Below are 13,151 nucleotides of genomic sequence, written 5' to 3' on the forward strand. Positions count from 1 at the left end.
ATTAAAGTTTTTCTTTATTACCCATTTAAGCCGTCTCCAGCCATTATTGATGTTAGTCATTGTTAGATGGTTACATTCTAATTAATTCAACTTGAATTTCAAGTTGCATAAATAGTTTTCACTAATAGTAATACTAATACTAGTAATTGCTATACTGGCTTAAAATGTAAATTAGAAATAGAATATTATTACTTAATGAATAATAATTTTATATAGTACCTTACTTAAATTGTTTAAAAGCTGTTAATCCCATTGTAGTATTCAATTTTTTTTACAAATTTAAACGTTATGCCAAACAAATTTGAGTCATACTCAGGGTATTCTTACGAAATTTATAAATGTACTTTGAATTTGATTTTGACACAGTTTGACTTTAGTTTAGTTATAACTTGTATTTAGAAGCTCGGCAGCTTCTGTCTAGGCTAAAACTCAAACAGTCAGAGTTCTAATATCAATTTTTCAATCTCCAATAACACAATCGCATAGTTATTAGTATTTATACTTATATTTCACAATAACTTCATTACTCAGAATATCGATCCAAAGGGTCGCATTGGTAGCAGTATTTAGTATTAATATTTCAGTAATCAAAGTTCAAACTTTACATTTAAATGTTAATTTTAGCACGTTTTGTTATTACGTTTACAAATAGCCGCCTAGTGGCAATGAGCACTAGTAAAAGGTGGAATAAAATAAATAATTTACTCAAATTTTACGGTATGCTTAAGAAATTATTGTTAACCTATTAACAATAAAAATTGGGTAGATTAACAAACTCGTTTTAATTTATTGCAAGGAAACTAATTATTTAGGATTTTAGGAAGAAATCATATTTCATTTTCGAAAATAATGTTTTTAAAGGCATGGCGTCGTCATTAGTACCTGATTATGATAGCGCTAGTTCAGAAAGCGAAAATGAACATATTAGAGAATCGAGGTAAATTTATATGTGTTTATGGAAAGTATGCCCTTTTTTCATTTCATTCATACAATTTTGTTTTTCACGAATCTTAAAAATGGCTCAATTAGTTGTAGTGTATATTAAATACAAAACAGTAAATTAGAAATTCGAAAATCAGCCCAGGCTAGGCTAAACTAAGCTAAGCCAGTATTGAAACATCTCTGTTAATGTTACACTTGCAGTATATTACTAATAGTAATACTGTTAGCTTTCAAATTATTATTTTGTTGTTAAGCTGGACAACCTGACACTGACAGTATTAGAATCCGAGTTTTGTTTATTTAAGGTCAACTGAGATTAGCAGTCTTGAGAACATCACAAATCTTTAAAGTTTAACAAATTCTCATCCTCACTGTGCTGAACATAATGTAAAATTAATTTAGACCAGTGGTATCCAAACTGTGTGTCACAGCAAATTGCTAGGGGTGTCGCGAGAGTTTCACCAAACGAAGAATAATTAATAATATAAAAAACCTTTGACAAAATATTGCATGTGGCAGCAAGGTTGCACAAACCAAGGTAAGTGGGTTAGGGTATTGTCTGTCAGTGTAAAAAGTTTGTGAACAACTGATTTAAACTTAGGATATTTTGGTCTTCTACATTGATAATGGCCATGAAGACTGAAGGATGAGAACTGTGAGGTTAAAAGCAAGTATGCCATTTTTGTTTGTACTTGTAGTTGTAGTGAAAAAAAATCTATTCTTTTTCTCCAATGTAGAAGCAGAACAGAAAACTTAACATGACATTCAAAATAATTAAGTTAGGCTTTTTTCTTTTTTATTTGCCTCCTCACATTTTGATCTTAAATCCCACAAATATAAAAAAAGTTACAGGAGAGAGTCAGTCACTGTTTTTACAATATTGTTGGTAAATTAGACATGCAGTTTGTGGAGAGATAGAGGGAGGCCCTAATAATAAAAAAATTATCTCGACTGATTGAAGATAGCTCTTACATACTTGCCAACGTATGTACGAAGTGAGTAGTTAAAATGAAATTATTGATATCATTGTGCAAGATTTTATTATTATTATTTACATTCTATATATGAAAGCTTGAAAATTGGTCAGATATAGTAATTAGATTTTTAGAAACGTTTCTTTTATAAATAATATTATATTTCTTTACTTTGTAGCTCAAAAGGAACAGATGACAAAGAAACAGTGGAAGAAGAAGATAAAATGGAAAAGGACAAATTACCCAAACCAGTGTTTGATGACCAAATCAACAGTACAGTGTTACATCCCTCAGGATCATCATCAGGTTCTGTATTTGCTAATCCATTTCGAGCAGCTGAAATTATTCAAAACTCCCTTCTTGAAAAGCATGTTAAGATGACAACTCCCACAAACCAAATGACAGTCCTAAATGGCCGGCAGATATGCTGGAATTATCGGAAAGGTCGATGTCGTTTTGGCCACAAGTGCAAGTTTGCTCATGACAGTGACATCCCTACAAGCAACAGGCCTGAGGTCACTACAGCTCAAGAACAAGGAGATTATACACTTCAAGATAGTTTGGATGAAGCTGGTTCTAAGAGTGACGTGGGAAAAAAGAAAAAACGGCCAGGACTTTCTCAAGGAATTTTACCCTCTAAGAAAATCATTAAAAGTTATTACAAACAAAAAAACTTAGACAAATCACAGACAGAAATTCTTAGTCAAAACAAATAGTATGAAAACCACCAATATATGTTAAAACTGAGAACAATTGAAATTATATATGAATGTATATGATTTTTTATATTATCATTCTTCATCCAAGTGGTTAAGTTTGCTTTGTTCTCTTGTCCTGAGTTATTTTAGGGTAAGAAGTGGAATTAATGGTATAAGTTACAGTTGACATACTTAATGTGATATATTAACAAAAAAACAAGTTCCAGAGGCACAAGAGAAGAGCAAGAACGTTTGCTGTTTTACAATAATTTCTGTGTTCATCAGTATCTGTTGTTAAGACATCCTAAAGTGTATTCAAATGTAGCATTTCACAGAAAAGTGTACTGTATCATTTTCCTGTTTATTGTGCTGACATTTATTTAGAAAATAAGTAACATAAAGTAGACAAAAAAACATATAGAGAAAATTAACAGATTGTTTTGTTTGTGGAAATTAAGGACTTAGGATGATGTGTTGCTCCCCAGACTAAACCTGTAGTAGCTCAGCTATACAAAATAATAACTAGGGTAATATGTTGCCTCCTGATGGACTAAACCTGAAATTGCTTTTTTTTTAATTTTATTTGTAGGAGGTGTTTAGTCTTAAAAGGAAAGAAATTTTCATCAACTGGAGTGTTCAGGGATAGTAGTATCCCCCTTTACCCCACTCGCAAAACATTTTTATGAAACCAGCATTAAAAGTATGCAAAATCGAAATATATATATATTTATGTATACATACATACACATATATTTCTTTTTGGTTTACTTGCCTAAATGATTACGATAAACATTGGAGGACCATTGATATGATTGTAGAGGTTATGACAGATGCCTAGAAATGGGGAGAAGAATGATTAGTGAAAATGCATGTGGATGTAAATAGATCTTGCTAAGTTAATGAGGATTATGAAACTAAAACTTGAAAATCTTGTTCGCTTGTGTCATAGTCTGGTGGGTAGAAGTCTGTGGAGTTAGAACATTGTTCTTCAGTATGAAGGAAGGCGGAAGCATATGTTCATTGTGCTGACTGGCACAGTCTTGAAGCTGTTTCTGGTATCTGGATCATTGGTGGGTCAGTCTGAATAGTTTTCTTATTTTTTTCAGCTGGAAATGTGTCTTTTGGTTCTTTTTTCTTGGGGGTTTCTGTTATATTTTTTATTTTTGAGACTTCAACTGGTTCTGTTTGAGTTTCTTGGTCATGGACTGGTGTGGTTTCTTCAATTGTTATTTGGATGTTCTGGTTTATCATGACTGGCTGGCTGGTTTTATTGGTATGCTTGTACTTGGTCTTGGTGTTTGAGAGAGTATTGATTGGTGGATTGCCTGCTTGCTGGTGTGTTGGAAGAGAAGTGGTCTTGTGCTGTTCGTCTGTAGAGTCTTTTGGATCTGAAATGTAAAAAATAGAAAAAATATCCATGAGTTAGAATATGATCTGCAGTTTTCTTGGAAGAGGTGGTTACTTTCAGGAAATTTGCTAGCTGGCCTGATTTTCTGGATTGGATCCTGTGTACTGCTTTAATTTTGGATTTTGTTGAGTCTTCTAGGGCTTGGTGGGTGTCCTCAGTTGCGATTGAAGTATCCACGCTCCTAAGGAAAATAGAGTAAAGTTTGGTATTGCTTTTTGGTCCTTGGCATATCACTGGAGGAACTGAGTTCCATGGTGAACAGAGGTAATATAAGTCATTGATTGAAAGGGATTGAAAAATAATCCCTCCCCTATGTATTAGTCTTGTCTTGGAAGTTTTGATGGATGTATTTGCTTTATTCTGTAGAATAAATTCAAATGACTGTTGAAGGATAAAGTTCTAGGGTAGTTTTTTGGAATTTTCGGCTGCAAATTTGTAATGGTGCAGGGCGATGTAGTATTGAACCCAGCGTGGTTTGTGAAACTGCGATCTCTGGAGTGGTAGCATTTTGTGATCTTCTCCTGAATGGATGCCTGAAGTAGCTCAGCTGTAAAAAATAAGGACTAGGATGATATGTTGACTCTGCATGGACTAAACCCACAGAAGCTCAGTTGTAAAAGTAAGAACCAAGGTGACATTTTCTACCCCTCCATCCAGCAGAAAACCATGCTAGGTCAGTAGTAGTGGAATGTACAGAGACCAGGTTGATATGTTATTTCTCACACTCCACACTAAAGATCTAGTAGCTTGGCAGTTGTGGAAACTAAGGACCAGTGTGACATGTTGTTCCACCCTCTGGACTTTAAGCCCTGTTATCTAGGTTAGTAAAACACACCTTTGTTCTAGACCATAACCAATATTAGTTTCATAGCTTTAAGATCTTCTAAAGATTCAGGCTATCCTACATCTGAATAAAATTTTTGTGCTGTTAACAAAACTATTTCTCAAATATTCTATTACTTACATAAAATTTTCCCAAGCTGCAGTCTTAATATGGAAAGGTTATTGTGAATCAGAAAATATATGTAACAAACCAGGTATTTCACAATAAAGTTATTATAATATGGTAATGTGGATCTTTAATTGCAATATATATATAAATATTTATGTTACAGAGTGAAGTGATGGAAGTAACAAATTAATGTTACCAAAGTTTATTTGAAGCATGGAAATTTGATTAGCAAACAGATTATATTAAAGTAGGCCTAAATTAATTTTCAGTGAAATGTGCAGACATTGAAATGTGTCACAATCTAAGTATCTTGGTACTATGTTATTATCAGCTTCGATTGTGTTACAATCTAGATATCTCAATGCTTTTTTTTTTTATCAGACATTGAACTGTGTTACAATCTCTGTATTTCATCTCTATACTTTTTTTGTCAAGTTCATTTGTATCAAAAACTATATGTCTTATTTAAGTGTTTTTAGCAGATTTGAAATCTAGATATCTCAATCTCTTTTTCTTTGGAGATTCAACTCGGGTTATATGCCTCTTGACTGAAAACTGACTGATGTCTACCAGCAAGTACTGTCTTCCTGCACATGCATTACGTGTAAGGTAATTGGTAGGTATGCATAATCTCAACCCTTTAGACATAAACAGAAATTAAAACTGTTTGGTTTCTTCTACATCAGCTGACTTTCATTTTTGAGTAATGAATGTTTCTTTTGGGCATGGGTTAGCACTTTGGTAGATCTCTAAATTCTGCAGCTGGTGAGCCATGTTAAAATCAGCATGATAACAAACTAGTTTAAACTGTGGGTGCATAATATAAGTGACAGTCAGTCCCTCAGCATTGTTGGTAAGGTGTTGCTGACTGACTGACTGCCATCCTTCTAGTAAATTGTTCAGAATTAGATAGCCTAAGTTCCTTTGCCATGAATATAAATCCTTTTTTGTACATGTTGTTCATCCTTTGTATTGTTATTTTCAATCTGAACAGCACCTTATGCAACAATGGGCCAAAGGTTAGGGTTTAGCCATCTATAATATTGAACTATAGACTTAAAGAAAGAAACCAGTCAGCAGCACCTGCCATCACAGAGATTTGAACCAATAAAGATAACTGAGCGTCACAGCTGAAAGGGCAAAGCATGTGCAACATCAAGATGAGTAAATCTTGAACCCTCTAATATGCAGCTTGGCACTTTGTAGAACTATTGCTAATTACTAGTAATATGGATTTTTGGTTCAGATTTAAGCAGAACCTTCAGAAGGATTATATTTTGGATTTTATATTTTTTGGGAGATTGAATCCAAAACATGTTTCAAGTTGAAGTTTAGAATTGTTTATTTATTGTAGTTTTTGCTCAGAATTAGATCTGGTGTAAAAAGAACAAAACAACAACAAAAACAGATGTTTCTCTTGCCATTGAAATTACATTTTCAAAATTTTGAGCAGCTTTCTACAGAGACTTACACTGTTAGCTCCTTCTGTCTGGCCTGGCATGGCCTGCTGGTTAGGGCAATCAACTCACAATCTGGGGTTTCAGGTTTGAATCCCTATCACACCAAACATGCTCACCCTTTCAGCTGTGGGGGTGTTTATAATATGATGGTCAGACCCACTATTCATTTGTAAATGAGTAGCCCCAGTGTTGGTGGTGGGTGGTGTTGACTATTTACTTTCCCTCTAGTCAATCACTACTAAATTAGTGATGGCTAATGCAGATAGCTCTCATATAGCTTTTTTTGAAATTCAAAATAAATAAAACCAAACACCTCTGAAGCATATAGCCTGATGTGGCTTTGCTATAAGAAAGAAAAAGACCAAACCAAGTGCCCCATGTTGTTCAAAGTCTACAATTATGTTACACAATTAAATCTTTACACATGTGGTAGATGAATATCCCATGCATTTTTACCCTCTTATTGTAATGTAATAGTAGTAGTCAGAATTTATCATCTGTGTTTTATATGTGCATTGGTTAAGACAAGCCATCTTCCACTTCCAAAGTCCAGTAAAGCATGGCTGGGAACTCAAGAATAAAGAACCGACACTATATTGGACAGACCAAGCCCTTGATCCTGAGTCAGTTCTGCTGCTCATTTTTTATGGATGTTCTGGAAATTTCTATAGTCATTAATGTTCCAATAACACGCCTTGCAGTGATGATTACCACTGTAATGGTGCATGCAACAACAAGGACACCTTAGATGACATTGAAGAGAGTAGAAACTAGATGTTGAAGGTTAATCATGAAACTATTGCTTATTTCAGACAAAAAGATTATGGTTCTTTCTTCACTGTTTACAGTAATTGTAATAAGTCACAGTTACAATGTTTATTTTAAGATTGTGACTTTTTAACACATTGGTTTGTAATTCCTACAATCCCTTTACTTGTAGATTTACAACATACATTATTTGAAACAAATGACTTTCAATGAACACCAAACATGATAAAGAGAACTTCAAGTTAGAACTATGTAAAATCTGTAAGTTTAAAACCAACTAGTTTGTTTTCCACAACCTTGTTCTCCCCTGTTTCAGAAACAAAGAGTGAAGTAGTGCTCCAGATATTTTGATCTTTACAGTAAGAACAGAGGAATAAGTAACACAATATTGTTCTCATCATCATCTGTACTGTTGCATCAATTTAGTATTATTTAAAAACAGAGGAATAAACAACAATACTGTTATCATCTATACTGTTGCATCAATTTAGTATTATTTGATTAAGAACAAGAAACTATTGTTCTCATCATCATCTATACTGTTGCATCAATTTACTATTGTTTCCTTAAGAATAAACAACACAATACTGTTATGATAATCTGTACTGTTGCATCGTTATATTATTTGTTCATTAAGAACAAAGGAATAAACAACAATATTGTTATTATCATCTGTATTACTACATTAATTTGATATTATTTAATTAAGAACAGAGGAATATACAACAAAATTGTTCTCATCATTGTTTGTACTGTTGCATCAATTCATTATTGTTTACTTAAAAACAAAGGAATAAACAACACAAAATTGTTATTATCGTCTGTACTGTTGCATCAATTTAAGATTATTTCATTCAGAACAGAAGAATAAACAACAATATTGTTATCATCATTGTCTGTACAATTGCATAAATTTTTTATTTGCTCATTAAGAACAAAGAAACAACGTATTGTTCTTATCATCTGTATTGTTACATTAATTTCATATATATTTTGTGTTGTTTATTATTTGTTCATTAAGAACAAAGGAATAAACCACAAAATTGTTCTCACTATCGTATGTACTGTTGCATCAATTTAATATTATTTCATTCAGAACAGAGGAATAAACAACATGTTTTCATCATCCTCTGTACTGTTGTATCAATTTGATATTATTGCATTCAGAACAGAGGAATAAACAACAATATGTTTTCATCATCATCTGTACTGTTGCATCAATAGTGTTATTGTTTTGTCATACATAAATTATATTTAATAAAAACAATAAACTTCGCCATAAGGCTGGCGCTGAAACGTAAAATATCAAATTGAGTCGCGAAATTTATGTTGAATAGAATTAATATTTTTTTACCAAGATAGGGGATACTATAATCTTACAGCTTCTCGTTTTTTGTTTTTTTCTTATTTTTATTTTACTAATCGGTACTCGAAAAAAGGCACAAACATTTGTCCGATTTTTAAAATGTGAATAATTACGCTTGATATATATGTTTTCGCTATACAGAATAAAGATGCTATAGAATATGGTTCTTAAGTATAACTCAACTATTAGATTGAAAATTAGTTATTCAATTGCTAGGCTAAGGCATTGTTTACGTTGCTTGTACAGGCGAAAGTGAAAAATACGATTTTTGTCTTCAGTTCTTTTTTTTCTTTGCATGCATTTATTCTGGTCAAAAGTGTATTAGGGGATTAAGAACGTTGTACAAGCAAATACGAGGAATATAAAACCCCAGGGATATTAACTGGCAAATGCTTGGTACTAGCTTCTTTGGTGTTGCAGTAAATAAAAAGATTAAATTTGATGACGAGGATCCCACTTTTCAGAAAATAGAAGTTTGGAGACGGCTTGAATGGGTAATCAAAAAACTTTACTATAAAAGTATAACGACGGTCAGTCCTACTATTTGATTAAAATAACCCAAGAGCTTGTGGTGGGTGGTGTTTATCAGTCCTTTTCACTAGCCTATCACTTCTAAATTATATTAAAGCCGATAGCTCTGCACAAAATTTTACAAATAAGCTTTGCTCGAATATACGAAAACAAACTGGTGGTCGGAAAAAGTTCAATTTACATAAAGTTTTAACAACAAATAAAATCACAAAAACGATCAAACATTTTTTATTTCTTTAAATAAAAGAGGGCGTTTTATATAAACAACTTATACATAGTGTCGTAAGCTATATTTTCAATGTTTTAATTTATAAATTAGTTAGAGAGCGCATGAGACTAAGATCTAAAAAATTATAGCATTGAAAAAGAAAGTTTGAATAAAGTACATGAACCTGGACAAACCTTGAAAACCAAGAGATTTGAAAATGGGTTGAAAAGAAAGGCGGGGAACATGCACACGCGCATAAACCACGTTGCTTAGCTATATACCAGTTACTGGTATATAATGTTGGTCAGATACTCTGTGTTATTTTATCTGCTGATGAAGTTAATTCCGTTGTTGAATCGTATTTTTTCTGTATTACCAAAGCCTGAAGTAAGTTTGTTCTGAAGTTTTTATGTACAAGGTAAACAGGCGGTATTAGGAAAACTTAGGAAAAAAAGATGAAACATCAGCGTCTCGTATGCGCGCAGATACAGAAAATCTGGAATTTTATTTTAATAGTCACGGGGGAAAAAAAAAGTTGAAAATATGTGGCCACCCTGACGTAAAATTGGTCAAAAAGTAAAACAGATTTCGCAGTTACGTCAAATTATGGTAATCAAGACGTTTGTTTGTCGTCTTAGGGCGGAACTACATAATGGACTATCTGTGTTAAACCCACCATGAGTATAGAAACAAAATTATTAACGTTATACCCCCCTTCAAACTAACAGCTGGGCCACTGGGGACGTATTGTTTACATAAAATAATGTCGTATTTTTTATTATTTTTTTTTTCAAATTAAGGTTCGAAAACTGGTCACCAAGTCAAAAAGAGGGCGAGAATAATGTGAGATTATTTTATATTTAGAAACTTCGGAAAATTTCGCGAGTTAAATAATTTACTATGGTGTTGAAACTATTACAAAAAAAAACAAATGTGTGGATTTTTTTTATCACAGTGTTGAAACTGTTTAAAAACATGTAGATATATGGAATTTTATCAGGTTACAAGGCCATAGTTTACCGTGTGTTGGAATTATTAAAAAAAAGACAAATATATGATAGTTTTTTCATCCTACATCAGTTATTAGCGTATACAAGTGTCTGGCCGTCTTACTGAAGCACATGTTTTAATATTATTTTCGAACTTTTTTTCTCACACAGCTAAGTCGATAACTTGAGAACATTACAGCTGATGTTCTTGTAGAAAGAACTGTCATGTGAAACACTTAAAAAACCTAGACCTTGAATGCACCTGTTATACATAACAGTATCTCCATATTCTATAAAAACTCGTTCCTAGATTCGTGGTTGTATTATCACGGTCAACAGAAAGTCACAAAAGTCTTATTAAAAGGTAAGTGTCTGTATAAAACTTTACTTTGTTTAATTGGAGAGTTAAAGTTTAATCATAAAATTTGAAGTTAAAGTGTAACTGAGGAATACATAGTAAGTTTCTAGTATAGAATTGTGTTCAATCACTTAAAAATCGGAGGATTAAATTGTTTTTAATATAGAAATATGTTCGATCAGTGACAAATTTGACGATTATATACGTTTTTAATATCGAAATCTGTTCAATCAGTGATAAATTTGAGAATTATATAGTACATTTTTAATATAGAAATTGTCCGATTAGTGATAAGTCTGAGGATTACATAGTACTTTTTAATGTAGAAATCTGTTCATTCAGTGATAAATCTGAGGATTATATAGTAGAGTTTTAATATAGAAATCTGTTTAATCATGATAAGTGTTCCCTGATGGGACAGCGGTATGTCCTCGGATTTACAACGCTAAAATCAGGAGTTCGATTCACCCCGGTCGACACAGCCCGATGTGGTTTTATTATAAGAAAACATACACACACACATGATAAATCTGACGATTACATAGCAAGTTTTTAATATAGAAATCTCTTCGATATGTCTGAGGATTACGTAGTAATTTTTAATATAGAAATTTCTTCGATCAGTGAAACATTTGAAGATTACATAGTACTTCTTAATATAGAAATATGTTCGATCAGTAATAAATCTGATGATTACATAGTAAGTTTTAGCATAGAGCTCTCAAAATAAAACAAACTTGTTCTTTTGTTTAAAATGGCGCCATATTTTTTTTTTTACCTCTGATGGAAAGGGCCGTTATCGGTAAATAAAAATATTTGTTCAACTAATGTCACCTGAGGCGAGTGAATGAAAACATACTGTTGAAGCGTACGGGGAGTGTATAATAAAGTGAAATTGACATATTTTAAGTTATGTCATCTACAACTGATTGAAATCTGGTGTGAATGTTACTTTATAAGATTAAAGTAATTAATCAAAACTTCTATAATTTGTTTCAGATGAAGATGACTTTGAGAATTTCAGTCTTACTCCTGGTTGTGGTGGTTACCAGAGGTTAGTCACGAAAATATGATTACATCGTGTGTTAGATATGTTGTTAATTCAAGTATTACATCATATGTTGGTGTGGTTTTAGATGTGTTGTCACTTCAACTATTACATTGTGTGTTACTGTGGTGTTAGATGTGTTGTCACTTGAACTATTACGTCGTGTGTTATTGTGGTGTTAGATATGTTGTTACTTCAAGTATTTCATCATGTGTTGGTGCTCCAAGTTATTCACTATTTGGAAGTTTGTTGGTTACGTAATATTAACGCCTGTTCGCTACTTAAGCTTATTAGAGTGAAATAATATTAACGTGTATTGTCCATGTATGTTGATCAGAGTGGTTTCAGTACTTATGCCGTTTTTACACTGCTTTTAGCTTCTCTCTACTGCGGCGCTGGTGAGTATTGTTCTTCAGGAAAGACGTGTTGCTGGCGGCCCAACGGACACTTAGGCTGTTGTCCATATGAGTACGCCAACTGCTGTGGTGGGGCTTCCTTCTGCTGTGGTCCTGGTTCAGCCTGTGATTTGGAGAATAAAAGATGCTATTCCAGAGATTCAAAGTCTTCGCCAGCTGTGCCATTGATTTTCAAATCTTGAAATAACGGCTTTTCCGAAGGTTGTAAATGTCCAATGATTTTGTTTTCTATACTCTGCATTTGTCAGACGAAGTCCTAATATGCTACAAAATTTGTAAAAAAATCAATCAAATATTCACCACTTACCTCTGTTTGAAAATATATTATTAATAAAATAAAATAATTTAAAACCAACAAATATTGTTTCTGTGTTGTTTTTTAAAGCTCTAGGCTTATATAAACAACGTTTTATTAATTTTTTACACATCAAAGTTATTATCACTATCATGAGTAAAATACACATTCAGGTTTACACTGGCACAATGAGGTTTTTCCAAGTTATCCCTTAATTATACATAAATCAAACAGATCCAGCTAAACTTACAAGTGCCACATGCAACAAGCCGATTAGCGAGTCCTATCTCGAATGCTTCCTTTAGTGAAACTTTTCGTCCTGTACGGATGAGATCAGGTGCCTTAGACAGTCCTATAAATGACGAAGGTGGGCTGTTCCACCGTCAAATATTGGAACACCTAAGATAGCCAATAAAAATGTATAGGGAAGTAAACTACTATTAATATGTGATATTTTATCAACTGAATTTTTATTAACCTTGTACTATATTCTAAGTAGGTAAAAAGTAATGATAATATACTTGTACTACAGTATTGATTCTATCGACAATAAATATATTAAACCTTCCATTACAGAACATCTGAGATTAACAAACTTCCAATCACACAGTTTATACTGACAAACATCTACTAAACAAACCGGACCGGCATGGCCAGGTGAATAAGACGCTCGACTCACCATCTGAGGGTTGCGGGTTTGAATCCGCATCCCCCCCACCATGCTCGCCCTTTCAGCCG

At 32.9% G+C, this 13,151-nt stretch overlaps 2 protein-coding genes and 1 long non-coding RNA gene across 7 annotated transcripts in view; 2 read left to right on the top strand and 1 right to left on the bottom strand.

Annotated features, from left to right (window-relative positions):
• Nucleotides 1-650, bottom strand: part of LOC106466310 (RUS1 family protein C16orf58-like) — a 41,243-nt gene extending 40,593 nt beyond the window's left edge. For 2 of the 4 annotated variants that reach the window (XM_022394285.1, XM_013926581.2), the window contains exon 1: nt 528-650. The gene's annotated coding sequence lies outside the window, so the exon portion shown is untranslated. Of the gene's footprint in view, nt 1-219; nt 486-527 lie in introns of those variants that run through there. The other 2 variants (XM_022394283.1, XM_022394284.1) reach the window with 2 other exon arrangements.
• Nucleotides 651-670: 20 nt separating this feature from the next.
• Nucleotides 671-5,092, top strand: LOC106466311. The gene is made up of 2 exons (XM_013926582.2): nt 671-937; nt 2,095-5,092. The coding sequence occupies exons 1-2, from the start codon at nt 864-866 to the stop codon at nt 2,630-2,632; spliced, it is 612 nt and encodes a 203-aa protein (XP_013782036.1). The 5' UTR covers nt 671-863; the 3' UTR covers nt 2,633-5,092.
• Nucleotides 5,093-5,575: 483 nt separating this feature from the next.
• Nucleotides 5,576-12,391, top strand: LOC111087496. 2 transcript variants are annotated; one of them, XR_002612167.1, is made up of 4 exons: nt 5,576-5,590; nt 10,468-10,660; nt 11,654-11,708; nt 12,080-12,391. It is a non-coding gene; the product is annotated as an uncharacterized LOC111087496 (long non-coding RNA). The 2 variants fall into 2 exon arrangements; XR_002612168.1 differs by lacking the exon at nt 5,576-5,590 and adding an exon at nt 9,680-9,694.
• The last annotated feature ends 760 nt before the right edge of the window (nt 12,392-13,151 follow it).

Source organism: Limulus polyphemus, unplaced genomic scaffold (assembly GCF_000517525.1).
Source record: "Limulus polyphemus unplaced genomic scaffold, Limulus_polyphemus-2.1.2 Scaffold2218, whole genome shotgun sequence".
Lineage (NCBI taxonomy): Eukaryota > Metazoa > Arthropoda > Merostomata > Xiphosura > Limulidae > Limulus > Limulus polyphemus.

Excerpts from the sequence above, each read along its gene's own strand:
- LOC106466311 (XM_013926582.2), top strand. The coding sequence starts at position 864 with ATGGCGTCGTCATTAGTACCTGATTATGATAGCGCTAGTTCAGAAAGC. Across the intron at positions 938-2,094 it reads GAACATATTAGAGAATCGAG|CTCAAAAGGAACAGATGACA; the intron begins GTAAATTTATAT and ends TTTACTTTGTAG.